The sequence below is a fragment of the Botrytis porri genome (genome assembly GCF_014898465.1).
Source record: "Botrytis porri strain MUCL 3234 chromosome Unknown BPOR_004, whole genome shotgun sequence".
In the NCBI taxonomy this organism is placed as follows: Eukaryota; Fungi; Ascomycota; class Leotiomycetes; order Helotiales; family Sclerotiniaceae; genus Botrytis; species Botrytis porri.
Genome location: NW_024066078.1, coordinates 2,228,975 through 2,240,990, shown reverse-complemented (window position 1 = coordinate 2,240,990; position 12,016 = coordinate 2,228,975). Strand labels below are relative to the sequence as shown.

The 12,016-nt window shown below is 43.7% G+C and overlaps 5 protein-coding genes across 5 annotated transcripts; 3 read left to right on the top strand and 2 right to left on the bottom strand.

Moving 5' to 3' along the window:
* Positions 1–114: 114 nt before the first annotated feature.
* Positions 115–3,655, bottom strand: EAF01_003589 (uncharacterized protein). The gene is made up of 2 exons (XM_038911843.1): positions 3,304–3,655; positions 115–3,153 (listed from the first exon to the last, which is right to left on the bottom strand). The coding sequence occupies exons 1-2, from the start codon at positions 3,332–3,334 to the stop codon at positions 332–334; spliced, it is 2,853 nt and encodes a 950-aa protein (XP_038773078.1). The 5' UTR covers positions 3,335–3,655; the 3' UTR covers positions 115–331.
* Positions 3,656–3,976: 321 nt separating this feature from the next.
* Positions 3,977–5,557, top strand: EAF01_003588 (uncharacterized protein). The gene is made up of 3 exons (XM_038911842.1): positions 3,977–4,391; positions 4,453–4,670; positions 4,716–5,557. The coding sequence occupies exons 1-3, from the start codon at positions 4,317–4,319 to the stop codon at positions 5,302–5,304; spliced, it is 882 nt and encodes a 293-aa protein (XP_038773077.1). The 5' UTR covers positions 3,977–4,316; the 3' UTR covers positions 5,305–5,557.
* A 467-nt stretch (positions 5,558–6,024) lies between these two features.
* EAF01_003587 (uncharacterized protein) lies at positions 6,025–7,456 on the top strand (the record flags this gene model as incomplete). The annotated part of the gene is made up of 4 exons (XM_038911841.1): positions 6,025–6,054; positions 6,147–6,386; positions 6,447–6,780; positions 6,837–7,456. The coding sequence occupies 4 exons, from the start codon at positions 6,025–6,027 to the stop codon at positions 7,454–7,456; spliced, it is 1,224 nt and encodes a 407-aa protein (XP_038773076.1).
* Positions 7,457–8,261: 805 nt separating this feature from the next.
* On the bottom strand, positions 8,262–8,857 carry EAF01_003586 (uncharacterized protein; the record flags this gene model as incomplete). Its single annotated transcript, XM_038911840.1, has 2 exons — positions 8,262–8,699; positions 8,786–8,857. 2 exons carry the CDS (start codon positions 8,855–8,857, stop codon positions 8,262–8,264), a joined length of 510 nt encoding a protein of 169 aa, XP_038773075.1.
* Positions 8,858–9,790: 933 nt separating this feature from the next.
* EAF01_003585 (uncharacterized protein) lies at positions 9,791–11,981 on the top strand (the record flags this gene model as incomplete). Its single annotated transcript, XM_038911839.1, has 3 exons — positions 9,791–10,040; positions 10,087–10,479; positions 10,563–11,981. The coding sequence occupies 3 exons, from the start codon at positions 9,791–9,793 to the stop codon at positions 11,522–11,524; spliced, it is 1,605 nt and encodes a 534-aa protein (XP_038773074.1). The 3' UTR covers positions 11,525–11,981.
* Positions 11,982–12,016: the final 35 nt, after the last annotated feature.

Genomic DNA, 12,016 nt, shown 5'->3' with positions numbered 1-12,016 from the left:
GAGTTATCTATACGCTATTGGTGATTGGCTGAAACTTATAAGATCAGGTCAGGTTAGGTGGGGGCAATTATTTGCATAATCGATGTCATTATATCACAACGAAACATCACAGTGAACTTGTCCAATCACTTCATATTCACATATTCAGGTGACATGTAAGAACTGGTTATGATTTTACTAATAAAGCAAGCGACCACATAGCTTTGGCAGATCTGGGTATTTGGATATCACCGAACAAATGCTCCGAATGCTACCAAATCCAAACTCCCATTGAAATGCCAAAACCATGTAAAACAAAAGGAAAAGATGATGCAACCTTAAATACCCTCCTTCAATACCCCCTACTAGCAACAGCGTCTAAGTAATTCAATAAGAAGCCTTTGTCGGCTGGAGATATTGGTGCTTGGCTTCCACGACGTGACGATCCCTCGCCGTTTCCTGACGCTAGACTTCCGACTCTAGATCTGGATGCAGCACTTCTCGTGGCATCTATTAGATGATTAGAAGAAGGTCCATCGTGCGAAGATGTTCTAGACATTGAATTAGAAACTGCCATTGGCGATTTCCCAAATACCGAACTTGTAGCGGGGGTAGGCGATTTCCCGAACAATAACAAAAGAGCATGCTTTTGTTCGGTTGACTGGGGGGCTTGGGAGGTAAAGGATAGTGGAGATGTCGATGGCCCAGCTAAATTAGATGGTGCAAGGTTCGGCGAATAAGCAGCAATGGTGGAAGCTCCAAGAAGTGGAGAAGCCTTGACTGTATTCGTTTGTGGCCTTTTGAGAATTTGTGGCTGAAATGATCTCTCTGAGGAAGACCCCTTGCTACTATTAGGCATCTCTGATCTAGTTGCCGGTTTCTTGGACAAACTCCCATATGATTTGGGATCTTTGTTCCCATTGGCTGGACGAGCGAGGATTGACGTAGCCCGAAATGGAAGGTTTAATTCAGGATTCATTTCTGGAATCTCGTGACTAGCTCTGCCAATTGGAGTATTCTCTTTGGCAGCTGTTTGTCGTGGAACTTCGGGTGGCGAGACAACCTCTACCGCGCTCAATTCTACCGCTGAAGGTGATTTGGATGGTAGGACTACAGCAGCTGGTGCTGCAGCCAGCGTTGCCGGTTGCGCTGCAGGACTTTTGAACATACCCAATAGCATCGATCGTTGGTTTTCACTGATCGGGAGGCGAGCTGTTTGACTTTGACTAGCTGTACTAGGAACACCTCCTTTGATTCCAGGAAGAGAATTTGACGATTGGGCTGCCTCTGTAGAAACGGGAACAGAAATGAATCGAGAACTTTCTCCTGGAAGCTCGAGAGCTTCAGGCAGCGTAGTATTTGGGTGCGGCTGGGTCGGGCCTTTAGAAATCGAAGAGTTGGAAGTGATATTTACATTTACTTCGTCGCGAGTCTTGAATGCGTTTAAGAGTAACAATGAATGACTAGTGAGTGCAGCAGCCGGTGCTTCCTTTGTCTGCGTTGGAACCATGGTAGAATGTACATTGGGAAATTGGGGAGGGGGCATAGGACCAGAATTCGTGAAATTAGGATGCGGAGGTTGCTGCTGGATATGCTGAGACACCATTGTTGAATGTACCGGACCTCCGGTAAACAACACTTTCTGGGCGTTGGGAGGGAGTGGCTGAGGATGAATCAAAGTGGGTTGATATGGATGTCGTTCTCGTTGCTGGGGAAGTTGTGGTTGCATATGCTGTGGGATCTGCTGAGACATATGTTGCGAAGCTTGCGGTAACATGTGATGTGGCAGTTGCTGGGAGATCTGCGCTGAGAATTGCTGTGACATTTGGGGTGGAATCTGAGCTGGCATTTGAGCTGGCATTCGTTGCGGGATTTGCTGTGGTATTTGCTGCGGCACTTGATAGCGATACTGCATATTGGGGATAGGCCTTTGATCGGAACGAACTTGGAGATCGGGTTGCTGGTAGGAATAATTCTGCATTGGACGTTGCTCTTGCTGTTGTTGTAGTGGGAAAGTAGGTGGAGGTGGTTGATTTGAGAGGTGCAAAGGGTGAGGTACCTGATGGTGAGGGGTTTTAGGGAAAGGTATTTGGGTAATGGTATTCTCTAAGGGTGTTTGCGGATATGGTTGAGTTGGCGGTGGTTGATCCACAGGAGGTTTACTATGTAAAAGAGCAAGCAGTTGCTGCCCTGAGCTATGCGAAGCTTGTGATTGCGCAGGCTTAATAGCATTGGGTTGTAGCCCCTGAGTCGATGGTTGGACTTGCATTATAGCAGAAAGAGCCAGGTCGGCAGCATTGCGTCTAGTTCGCTCAGCATCATGCGAGACAGGTGCATTATGATTCATGCTTGGCTCAACCAGTTGATCATCCTCAGTGATACCTTCATCGTGACTGATGTTTCCTGCAGCTTCCGTGTGCTGGTTATTAGCTGCCGTCCTTGCGTCCTTTTTCTTTTGGTCTAAAATCCACTTCTTCAGTGGAGGTAGGAATGGTGCCACCATATAGAATTTGTTGGCATTGGCAGCAGCCTCGGGTTGATTTTGTTGCTGCCCTTTCTTTCGATAAGCTGGAAGATCAGATAACCTCCACCAGTCAATTTTACTGATTTCTTTACGAGTTTGTGCCTCAAAATAGGTTTCCTTAGGAACGTTTCTGAAAACGTATAATCTGATCTGTTGGCCATGTCCTGTAACATCGATGCCTTTAACTAGACTTCGATCTTTGGGAACAAGCCCTGACTGTTCAAGGTCATAACCAGTCTCTTCGTATGCTTCTCGGATAGCACATGTAAGGTCGTCCTCATCTTTATTGATCTTTCCACGGGGGAAGCTCCAATTTGCACCCTTCTTCCAACCCTTTACAAGAACGACTTCATCCATATCCGCGCTCAACAAAATTACACCCCTCACTGGCACTCGGGTCTTGTATAGCAGAAACTCCTCAAAAGCTCGCATGTGTATACTTTCTGAAAAGTTTGAAAGTAAAGGGCAATGCAAAAATATCTTGAGGCAAAAATTACGAAGGGTCATCGAGGGTAGGCTTGGGTCCAGAGGCCGGATAAAATCTTCGTAGTACCATTGCGCTTCTTCGACTTGAAAGCATATTCGAGGAACGTGTGATAGATCAGCCGCAGGAATATTGATTATGAATCGAACACAAAGGTCGTCCAGCCCTGGAAGTTTGGTATGTGGTTAGTCAAAGTATTTGGAAATGGGTATCAACATTGTTAAGACTGGACTTGAACAAGGAGAAAGGGTCGCGAAAGAAGACAATTAGGGAACGATGGAAGAGTCTACTTCGCAAAGCTATCTTGAATACTTACAGTCTTCTAGCTGCAATTTTCTGTCTGTCATGTTGTCTTCCCGTCACAAGCATATCCACGACTCGAGTTTCCTTTCGGGCGGGGGACGCGCAGAAACGCTCAGGCCAAAACAACCAAAAACCAAAATGATACAAATATGAAGACTTTGTGGCAAATACAGAGTAAATAAAATGATTTATCTGATAAGAAAGCTTGTGAATCTTATTCCGGTAGATACGGCAATCACAAGCTAATGTGAGTTCACTACTGTTGTTGAAGGTCGTAAAGTGTGGAGTTGTGAGTGGATGAGTTGGTTGTTGATACGGTTGGGAGTAAATAGTGAGGCTGAGTCAAGAGCTTGACTTCGAGGTCGAGCTTGAAACCCAAATAGGGAGCGCGGGAAAGCCACATTTTCATTTGTACCCAACGCCACATCTCCTCAGCCACCACCCCACGTGATAGAGACCACAGCTCATGAAGATAACTAGATCAAAACAAGTAAAGCTTCAGCTCGGCAAAATAAGGTTTACTCTTCACTCTTCACCGGTGGTCCCTCAGATCGGCAGTTCTAGGTGTCGGATGACGTTATTTTGATACAGCAATACAGGGGCGCAGTCGAATCTTGGACAAAAAAGTTGCCAGCATGAAAGATAAATGCAAATCAAGCTTTATTGCAAGCTTTTGAGAAAGAATCTATGGGTAAGTAATTTAAAGGGTCAGTATTTCTCTTAAAGACATTTTCTATTTCTATTTACTATTCATTGAAATCCAAAGACATTCAAATTCATGCGTCAAACTGGGACGATCCAAAAATAGTTGTTATCAAGCGCTTTCTGAAACGACTCATAATCGACAACCACCAACGAAACGAAGAACAAACAAAACTTAAAGAAAACCTCTACTACAAAAGATAAGACGTTTTAACTGCTCTACGTTTTGGAATAACTTCTTAAAGAGCAGAATATCCTTCTCAAACCCCAATTAATCCTGCATTACAACCACACTTATACTCACACAAACTTCACAATACAAGTATGGCTTCATTGGCAGCGAAGTTCATCAGTAAAAAATTCCTGGGGGAATCAGTCTCGAACAAGTTTGGATCAGAGGTAAAACCCAATTTACAAAACAGTCACCTCTTGAAGGAATAATTCACTGACAGTTTTTCAGGACTTGTACTTTGAAACTGTTCCTGCTTCTCGTTTAGACGGTGTGCCGTCGAAAAAGAAGACACAGAAGAGAAGAAAAGCTATCCCTGCTGGCATATCAGAAAAAGATGTAAAGATTCTTACCAAAGTCAAGCGCCGAGCTTACAGACTAGACATGAGTCTATTCAATTGTTGCGGAATTAGATTTGGATGGAGTAGTGTAATCGGTCTCGTTCCTGCGTAAGTTCTTTCCCTTCCCATGAAAAGCTTTACTGATAAAAATAGCATTGGAGATGTTATTGATTTGTTCATGGCGCTTATGGTATTTCGAACATGCAGTCAGGTCGATGGCGGACTTCCAAACAGTGTCAGATCTAAAATGATGTTCAATATCGTGCTTGATTTTGCCGTTGGTCTCATACCATTCGCTGGAGATCTTGTCGATGCAGTTTTCCGCGCCAATACCAGAAATGCGCTCGAGCTTGAAAGACATTTGCGTGACAAAGGTGCGAAAATATTGAAGGCAAGAGGCGAAAGGTTACCTACCATTGACGTTACCGATCCGCATGAATTCGATCTTTACGATCAGGAACTCTCAGATGAAGAACCTCCACGATATACAGCCAGAGCAAACGCAGAAACCGTCAGTCCTCGTGAGCCAGGTGGACGTAATCGTCACAGTTGGTTCGGATATGGCAGTAGCGCACCCATAGAGCGAACGACACAACCCGATCCCGAACAAGGACGTCGTGCCAATAGATCAGAGCGAATAAGACAACCTGATGTCGATCAAAGTCGACGCGATAGAACAGACGCGCAGGATCCTCCACTTCCAGCTCGCCCTCAGAAGGTTAGAAAGAGTGGTAGACGTTAAAGGAATTGTGATTGCTATTTTGAGTTTGAAGGATGTTCCAGAAACGTTACATATTTGAAGCCTCCCGGAAAGGTTCTAGGATGGATCGATTTTTTAATGCCGACACGATTCCCTTTGTTTGTTCAGTAATTGATGACGCCTTGGTTTGTAAGTAACAAGAAAACAGATTTGGTTTAGGCGCGAGGGCTTTAGATGTAATATAAGATACCATACCATAGATGCATTTTAATCTCCACATCGTATTCCATTGAAGCCTATTCAAATCCAGATGTTCTGAATCATCATGACTGATTTTACTCCACCCATTATCAAGACTTCCACCAATACTGCACGCGTTACCGTGGTTTCCTATTGATCATCAGGGATTAAGATCTGATAAGTTTGCTTGGCATTTATGGGAGCTCAATTGAATGAGCTGAATGGTTGATCAAGTGGAATAAGTGGTTCGGTGATCAATGTACATTGCGTTGCAAATTTCCCAGCCTTTTTTTCAACGCGAACGCGAAACTTAGCGCGTTGATTATTTAGGCACGTGACGCGTACTGAAAAGCTCTTAAGAACGCGGTTTCTCTTGTTCATCCTCGGACTCATTCACACACACATACATACTTTGTATTCAATAGAACATATAAAGTCAAACAACTTCTCGACCTCTTTCTTCTTTAAGTATTCCACATACATTAATCAAATCCTGATTTACGTTCAATCTATTAAATCACAATGAGTCTCCAAGAAACCCCTTCAAAGACTGTACGTTTTCACGCGCCACCCCTCTATTTATCATTTCCCCTCATTTTCTTTATTTCACGCGTCAACAATATACTGACTTGTAACTTGTACAGGCTGCCTCTGGTATCGAAAACATGAAGATGGAATCACCTGTCAAAAAAATCAACTTTGCTGGAAAGGAGAATTCAGCATTTGATGCTGACGCGCCAATTTTCGAAGAAGTCAAGAAGCCAATTGTCGAAGAACAAAAGGTTGTTGCAGTTGCTCCAGGAATCAAGCCAGAAGAAGCAGATGAGCCTCTTCTTCAAGAAAACCCAAACCGTTTCGTGCTCTTCCCCATCAAGTACCATGAGGTAAGTCGCGTCTATCTCTTCACGTGTTTGCGCGTACAGTGCTAACATAATTGCGAACAGATCTGGCAAATGTACAAGAAGGCAGAGGCATCTTTCTGGACCGCAGAAGAGATTGATTTGTCAAAGGATCTTCACGACTGGAATGAGAGACTCAATGACGACGAGCGTTACTTCATTTCCCACGTCCTCGCATTCTTCGCAGCATCCGATGGAATTGTCAACGAGAACTTGGTTGAGAGATTCAGTGGTGAAGTTCAAATCCCAGAGGCTAGATGCTTTTATGGTTTCCAAATCATGATGGAGAACATCCACTCCGAAACATACTCCCTTCTCATCGACACATACATCAAGGAGCAATCCCAAAAGACATATCTTTTCAACGCCATTGAGACCAGTAAGTTACAACCATTCCCACTTCACATGTGGTATCCCATCTAACATCCTTGATAGTTCCTTGTATTAAGAAGAAGGCCGACTGGGCTGTCAAGTGGATTCAAGACAAGAACTCTACCTTTGCTCAACGTCTCGTCGCTTTCGCTGCCGTTGAAGGTATCTTCTTCTCTGGATCCTTCGCTTCCATCTTCTGGCTCAAGAAGCGTGGTCTCATGGCTGGTCTCACCTTCTCCAACGAACTCATCTCCCGTGATGAGGGTCTTCACACCGATTTCGCATGCCTCCTTTTCTCCCATCTCAAGCACCGCCCATCCAAGCAAGCCGTCCAAGACGTTATCACCGAGGCTGTTGAGATTGAACAAGAATTCTTGACCGAGGCTCTTCCTTGTGCTCTCTTGGGCATGAACTCCAACCTCATGAAGCAATACATCGAGTTCGTTGCTGATCGTCTCCTCCTTTCTTTGGGTAACGACAAATACTACAAATCTGCCAACCCATTCGACTTCATGGAGAACATCTCCTTGGCTGGCAAGACCAACTTCTTCGAGAAGAGAGTTGGTGATTACCAAAAGGCTGGTGTTATGGCCGGTACCCAAAAGAAACACGAGGATACTGAGGCTCAAACCGAAGCCAAGGCAGAGAACGGAGGAGACTTCAACTTTGACGAAGACTTCTAGATGTTGTCTTCCAAGTTACCTCTTTTCTTTTTCTTTTGATGTCAAGATAATTGGCTTGGCGTTCACCTTTGTACAACTCTTCACTTCTACACGGGGCTTGCATACATAGATGTGTTGCGGGTTGGTGGTTTGTACAAATAATTCTTTAAATGAAGGAGTTGTGGTGTTGGGAAAACTTTGGGTTGGCGGCGGGCATGAAAATGAATTTTTATAACAAATGTCATTTGGACATAGATGAGGGACTGATAGGGATATCATGGTGGGAGTATACCATGATGGGATGGATGGATAGGATAAATGACGATATAACTAGTTAGCGTTAACGAATACACTTTTTTCACTCACATGAGGATTTCATTTGCGCTTGCTGTGGTTGAACCGATTCTCACCGGTTTTGCATCTGACTGGCTTTTGTATGATTTTCCTGAATAGTTTTTGGGATATCTAGAGAGATATCGACAAGACGCGCATGTATATTTTCTATGACCATAATTCCACTGCAATCCTTGCCATGCGGATTTACATAGTATGCCTACCTACTGCACACACTAACACAACTTAATCCATAATATGTACAGGTTTTCATCTCAACCCTCCAAATTTCCCCAAAGAGCGAGAAAGGATCCATTGGCGATATAATGGTAACTACTACTGTGATGCAATGCGTGAATTTCATCTCTGTCGAGAAGAGAAGTTGCAAGAAGAATGTGCAGACCTTTTACTAAATCCATCAATTACACCTGAATCCTCTTCATCTTGCTCATCTCCTTTATCCCGCTGAACGATGTAATCCTCAATCAACAATTCATTTCTTCCCCTTCTTTTTCTTTCCCTTTCCACCTTGCGATTGCGTCTGTGTTTGCGCTTGTCCCTTTCCCACATCCTTCTTCTCATCTACTTCCTCCTCCGCCGGCGCCTCAGCCAAATTGATCTCTCCTAGTCCCTCTTTCTCCTCCGTCTCGGGTAATCCGCACATGAGCTTTCCGAGTCGTCCCATGATTTGTATGAGGCGCGATACTTCTGCAGCTTTGTTGGTGGTGTATTTGAGGTTGACGCCGGAGTGGGGATTGAAGGTTGTGAGGGTGAGGGTACCGCGGGGTTGGGATTCTGGTTTTGCGGAGGTGGAGGACTGGGTGGAGCTCGGTTTGGGTAGGCGCGGTTTGGTGGCTGTGGAGTTGGTGGTGGAGGGGGCGTGGGGGGAGGAAGGTGCGTGCAGGAGGGTGTATTTGGTTGTTATGCGGGTCTACCAGAGAGAGAGACAGAGAGAGAGAGTTAGCCTGGTTGATTTGATAGCAGGGAAAGAATTGCGAGGAAGAGGGGGACACGTACGGTAGTAGGATGTGCTTTTAACAGCAGCGAAGATTGTGTGAGCCATTCTTGGGCAGTATCTAAATGTGGCATTTTGTTTTTTTCTTTGCAATGATGGACGCTGAGATCGAATGTATGTATATGTGGTTGGTTGAATAGATTGGTTGGTGAGTGGTAAATCTTGGTGGATTGGCGCAAGTTGAGACCAACCTTGGAAATCGTAGGAGCTTGAAATTGATGAGCGAATCTTAATTGATCAGATGTTAATAAGTTCAGTTCAGGTGTTCCTTAGCGTGAATGCGGGGTCAAGCGAGGATGTGAGGCTCTACAGGCCGGAGATTTACCGATGGCATTCTCAAATTGAGTGTGTGTGTGTGTGTTTTATGAGACTTCACTCAAGTTTTGGGTATCATGAAAGAGGACATTGAGATGGAAAATAATGTCACACTGGCATTTCCAAGTAGGAATAAGAGGTATGGGAAGTCATTTGAATTATGAGCAAATACATGAAGAATGCTTCATGCTATGCCAAACTATCAAATCAGAACTTCAATTGCTCAATGAAGCCATCAATATTGTATGACCAAATACCCAGATGGTTTTGAAATAGAGCTTCTAGTGGATCATGGGTAAATGATTATATAATACCATGGTTGAGATAGTTTCTTATGAGTGCAGAAGCAGCTCGAGAGGTTGTTTCAATGCCCATACTTCTATTGTACGCGGAACCTTTTCATTACTGAACACTCGATGAAAGAGAAAATGGATAGCTGTATTCGGGTGAATAGACACTTTATCAATTCGATATATCTCATTATGGACTAAGCTCTGGATTTATCTATTTATATTCTTCGCTTTTGCAAATACTTCTTAGAAATACACGTAGTACAGCGTTGGGCGAATCGCCCTCCTGTTCACACTGCAAAATCATCACTTGTCACATCATTTCGATGACTTTTTCGTTCTAATTTAATTCATTTGTTTTATGAAATCACCCTCTCTTTATCACTCTCAACTGCTATAGACATGCCTACAGCAAAGAAAGCAAAAGTTTCAAAGTCGAATGGTGAGGAGAAGCCCAAAGTCGACGTCCCAAAAGGCAGCAAATTGGCGCAGAAAACACCGGATGCTAGTTCTGCCATTGAACCTGACGTGCAGATAGACGTATCTACCCCACCTCCTGTATTGCATCAACTTCTTCAGTGCTTTTCTGAGGAACAAATCGCACTGGTGTTGTCAATTTTGAAAGCAAAGCCAGATGAGATATCCATCAAAGGTACGACTAGCAATATTCCACCATAGATTATACTGAACCGATTTAGATTACTTGAATGAGTTACGAGAATCCATCAAAAATGAAGAATCACGAAGCAATCGTATAGTTGATTCAGGGGAGTTTTGGAAACGACAGTTTGAAAGTGAGCGTGTTCTTACAGAAAAACTACAGACTCGCGTCGGAAGTCTACAGAAGAGATTACAACGCTGTCGTACGCCATCCATGAGATCTTCATTTGCAGATTCTGAAGAAGAGGAGATCCCGAATATCGCCCCGCGCTCCTCTGAGTCTCATGAGGTCCAAACTTTGGAGCCCGCCAAACAGAAGAAAAGAAGAAGATATGAGAGTCTAGATACTATCCCGAATGAGGACGATGAGATGGGAACCGATTCATTGGCTTTGGGCTATGATCATGATAGTATGATGGTTACCACTTATTGTAGGTCACAATACTTTCTTCTCTTGGGTTTTTGTGTCAAGTCGTCTTGTTACTTACTTGCATACTTACACAAATTCCTGCAGTATATGAAATCACGAAATTCCGTCGATCTCTTCACGATGAATCAGCGATCACCCCGTGTCGCAAGCTTATAGAATTGAGTTGGAAGGCAATCTCCGACTGCCTGCCCAAATATATCGATGTCAGAGAAACAAACTACCATACGAAAGTTATCAAATGCCTAGCGCATCTTATGAGCGAGATCGTTGAGTGCCATAAGAGCTGCGTTGAGGTTTCAACTGAGCATTACAAAACCATCGTGGGAAGGGAGCTGGTGAGGAAATCAAATGTTATATATTCATTATGCTCTTTCTTCGATAAAACGTTGAGCGAGATGCACAGGCTGTGCAGTGCGAAAGCCAAACTTCCGATACGTTCAGGCGACTCGAAATCAGACCCAGTCAAAGTTTCTGTGGGTAATGGCGAACCAATGATGATCCGCTTCATTGCCAACCTGTTGATTGGCATTCTTAGAAAAATCAATTGGCAGCAAAATAATGACTTGCATAAACAGATATTTGAAGGCACACTCGCAACCATACTCGATCACACCGGTAAAATGCTCTCCGACATCATATTCAGGGAAAATGTTGCTGCTTCCAGATTACCAGGAAACATTAGTTCTGGGGAACCTTCTCTTCAGTTGTCGAAAAACGAGTCCGCTTTGAAGTCTAAATACCTTATTCACATACTTGAGATGGCACTCAAAATCCAAAAGGAAAAGATGGGTACTGGAACAACCGAAGAACTTCTGAAGAAAGCCAAAAGGAAAATCCAGAACACTCTTAAAAATAGCATAATTGGAGGAGGCTTGTTGGGGTTGAAGATTCCGGACCACATTGATGAGGAACCAATAGATATCCCGGAATTAGAAGGGTTGGAGATGTATGGGGAAGAGTGGACTGTACAATGCGTGTTTACTATGGTAGAGATAGATGAGGATGAGGATATTAAGGGAGTGGGAGGAGTAGAGAGGCAGTTGTAGGTTGAGATGGTGCAGGTTGAGATCTTGGGATCGGGAGCTGAACTTGCTGAGGTTTAGATGAACAAATAGTGGCAATTGGGAATGGGAAAATATGAGGGCATTTAAATAACAAGAGCTGGATTTAGAGAAGAATATTTGGCCTGTGCGTTTGTGCTGGGCTATATATAGGTTGGATCTGAGATATCATACGGAGACTTCTGGAATTATGTCTTGCTAACACTGTGGAACATTTCTAGAAGAAAAAAATGTTCATGATAGTTTGGCGAATTATTCGGAAGACTTGTCAATAGATTTGTATGAACATGATGTAGTATTGTGCTGTGATATTGTTGTGTACGATGTACAATAACCAAGTATTGAATAGTATCAAGTTCAAGAAGATTGCATCCATTGAGTGGTAAATGATAGATAAATAAAAACCATACGCATATTTATCTGAAGAATGAGCTGGAAAACAAACCCCCCCCAAAACCGAACCTACTCCCCAGCACT

Coding starts and splice junctions, on each gene's coding strand:
- EAF01_003589 (XM_038911843.1), bottom strand. CDS start 3,334: ATGACAGACAGAAAATTGCAGCTAGAAGACT. Junction 3,154..3,303: donor AAAATTGCAGCTAGAAGACT/GTAAGTATTCAA, acceptor CCAAACTTCCAG/GGCTGGACGACCTTTGTGTT.
- EAF01_003588 (XM_038911842.1), top strand. CDS start 4,317: ATGGCTTCATTGGCAGCGAAGTTCATCAGTAAAAAATTCCTGGGGGAA. Junction 4,392..4,452: donor CGAACAAGTTTGGATCAGAG/GTAAAACCCAAT, acceptor ACAGTTTTTCAG/GACTTGTACTTTGAAACTGT. Junction 4,671..4,715: donor GTAATCGGTCTCGTTCCTGC/GTAAGTTCTTTC, acceptor TGATAAAAATAG/CATTGGAGATGTTATTGATT.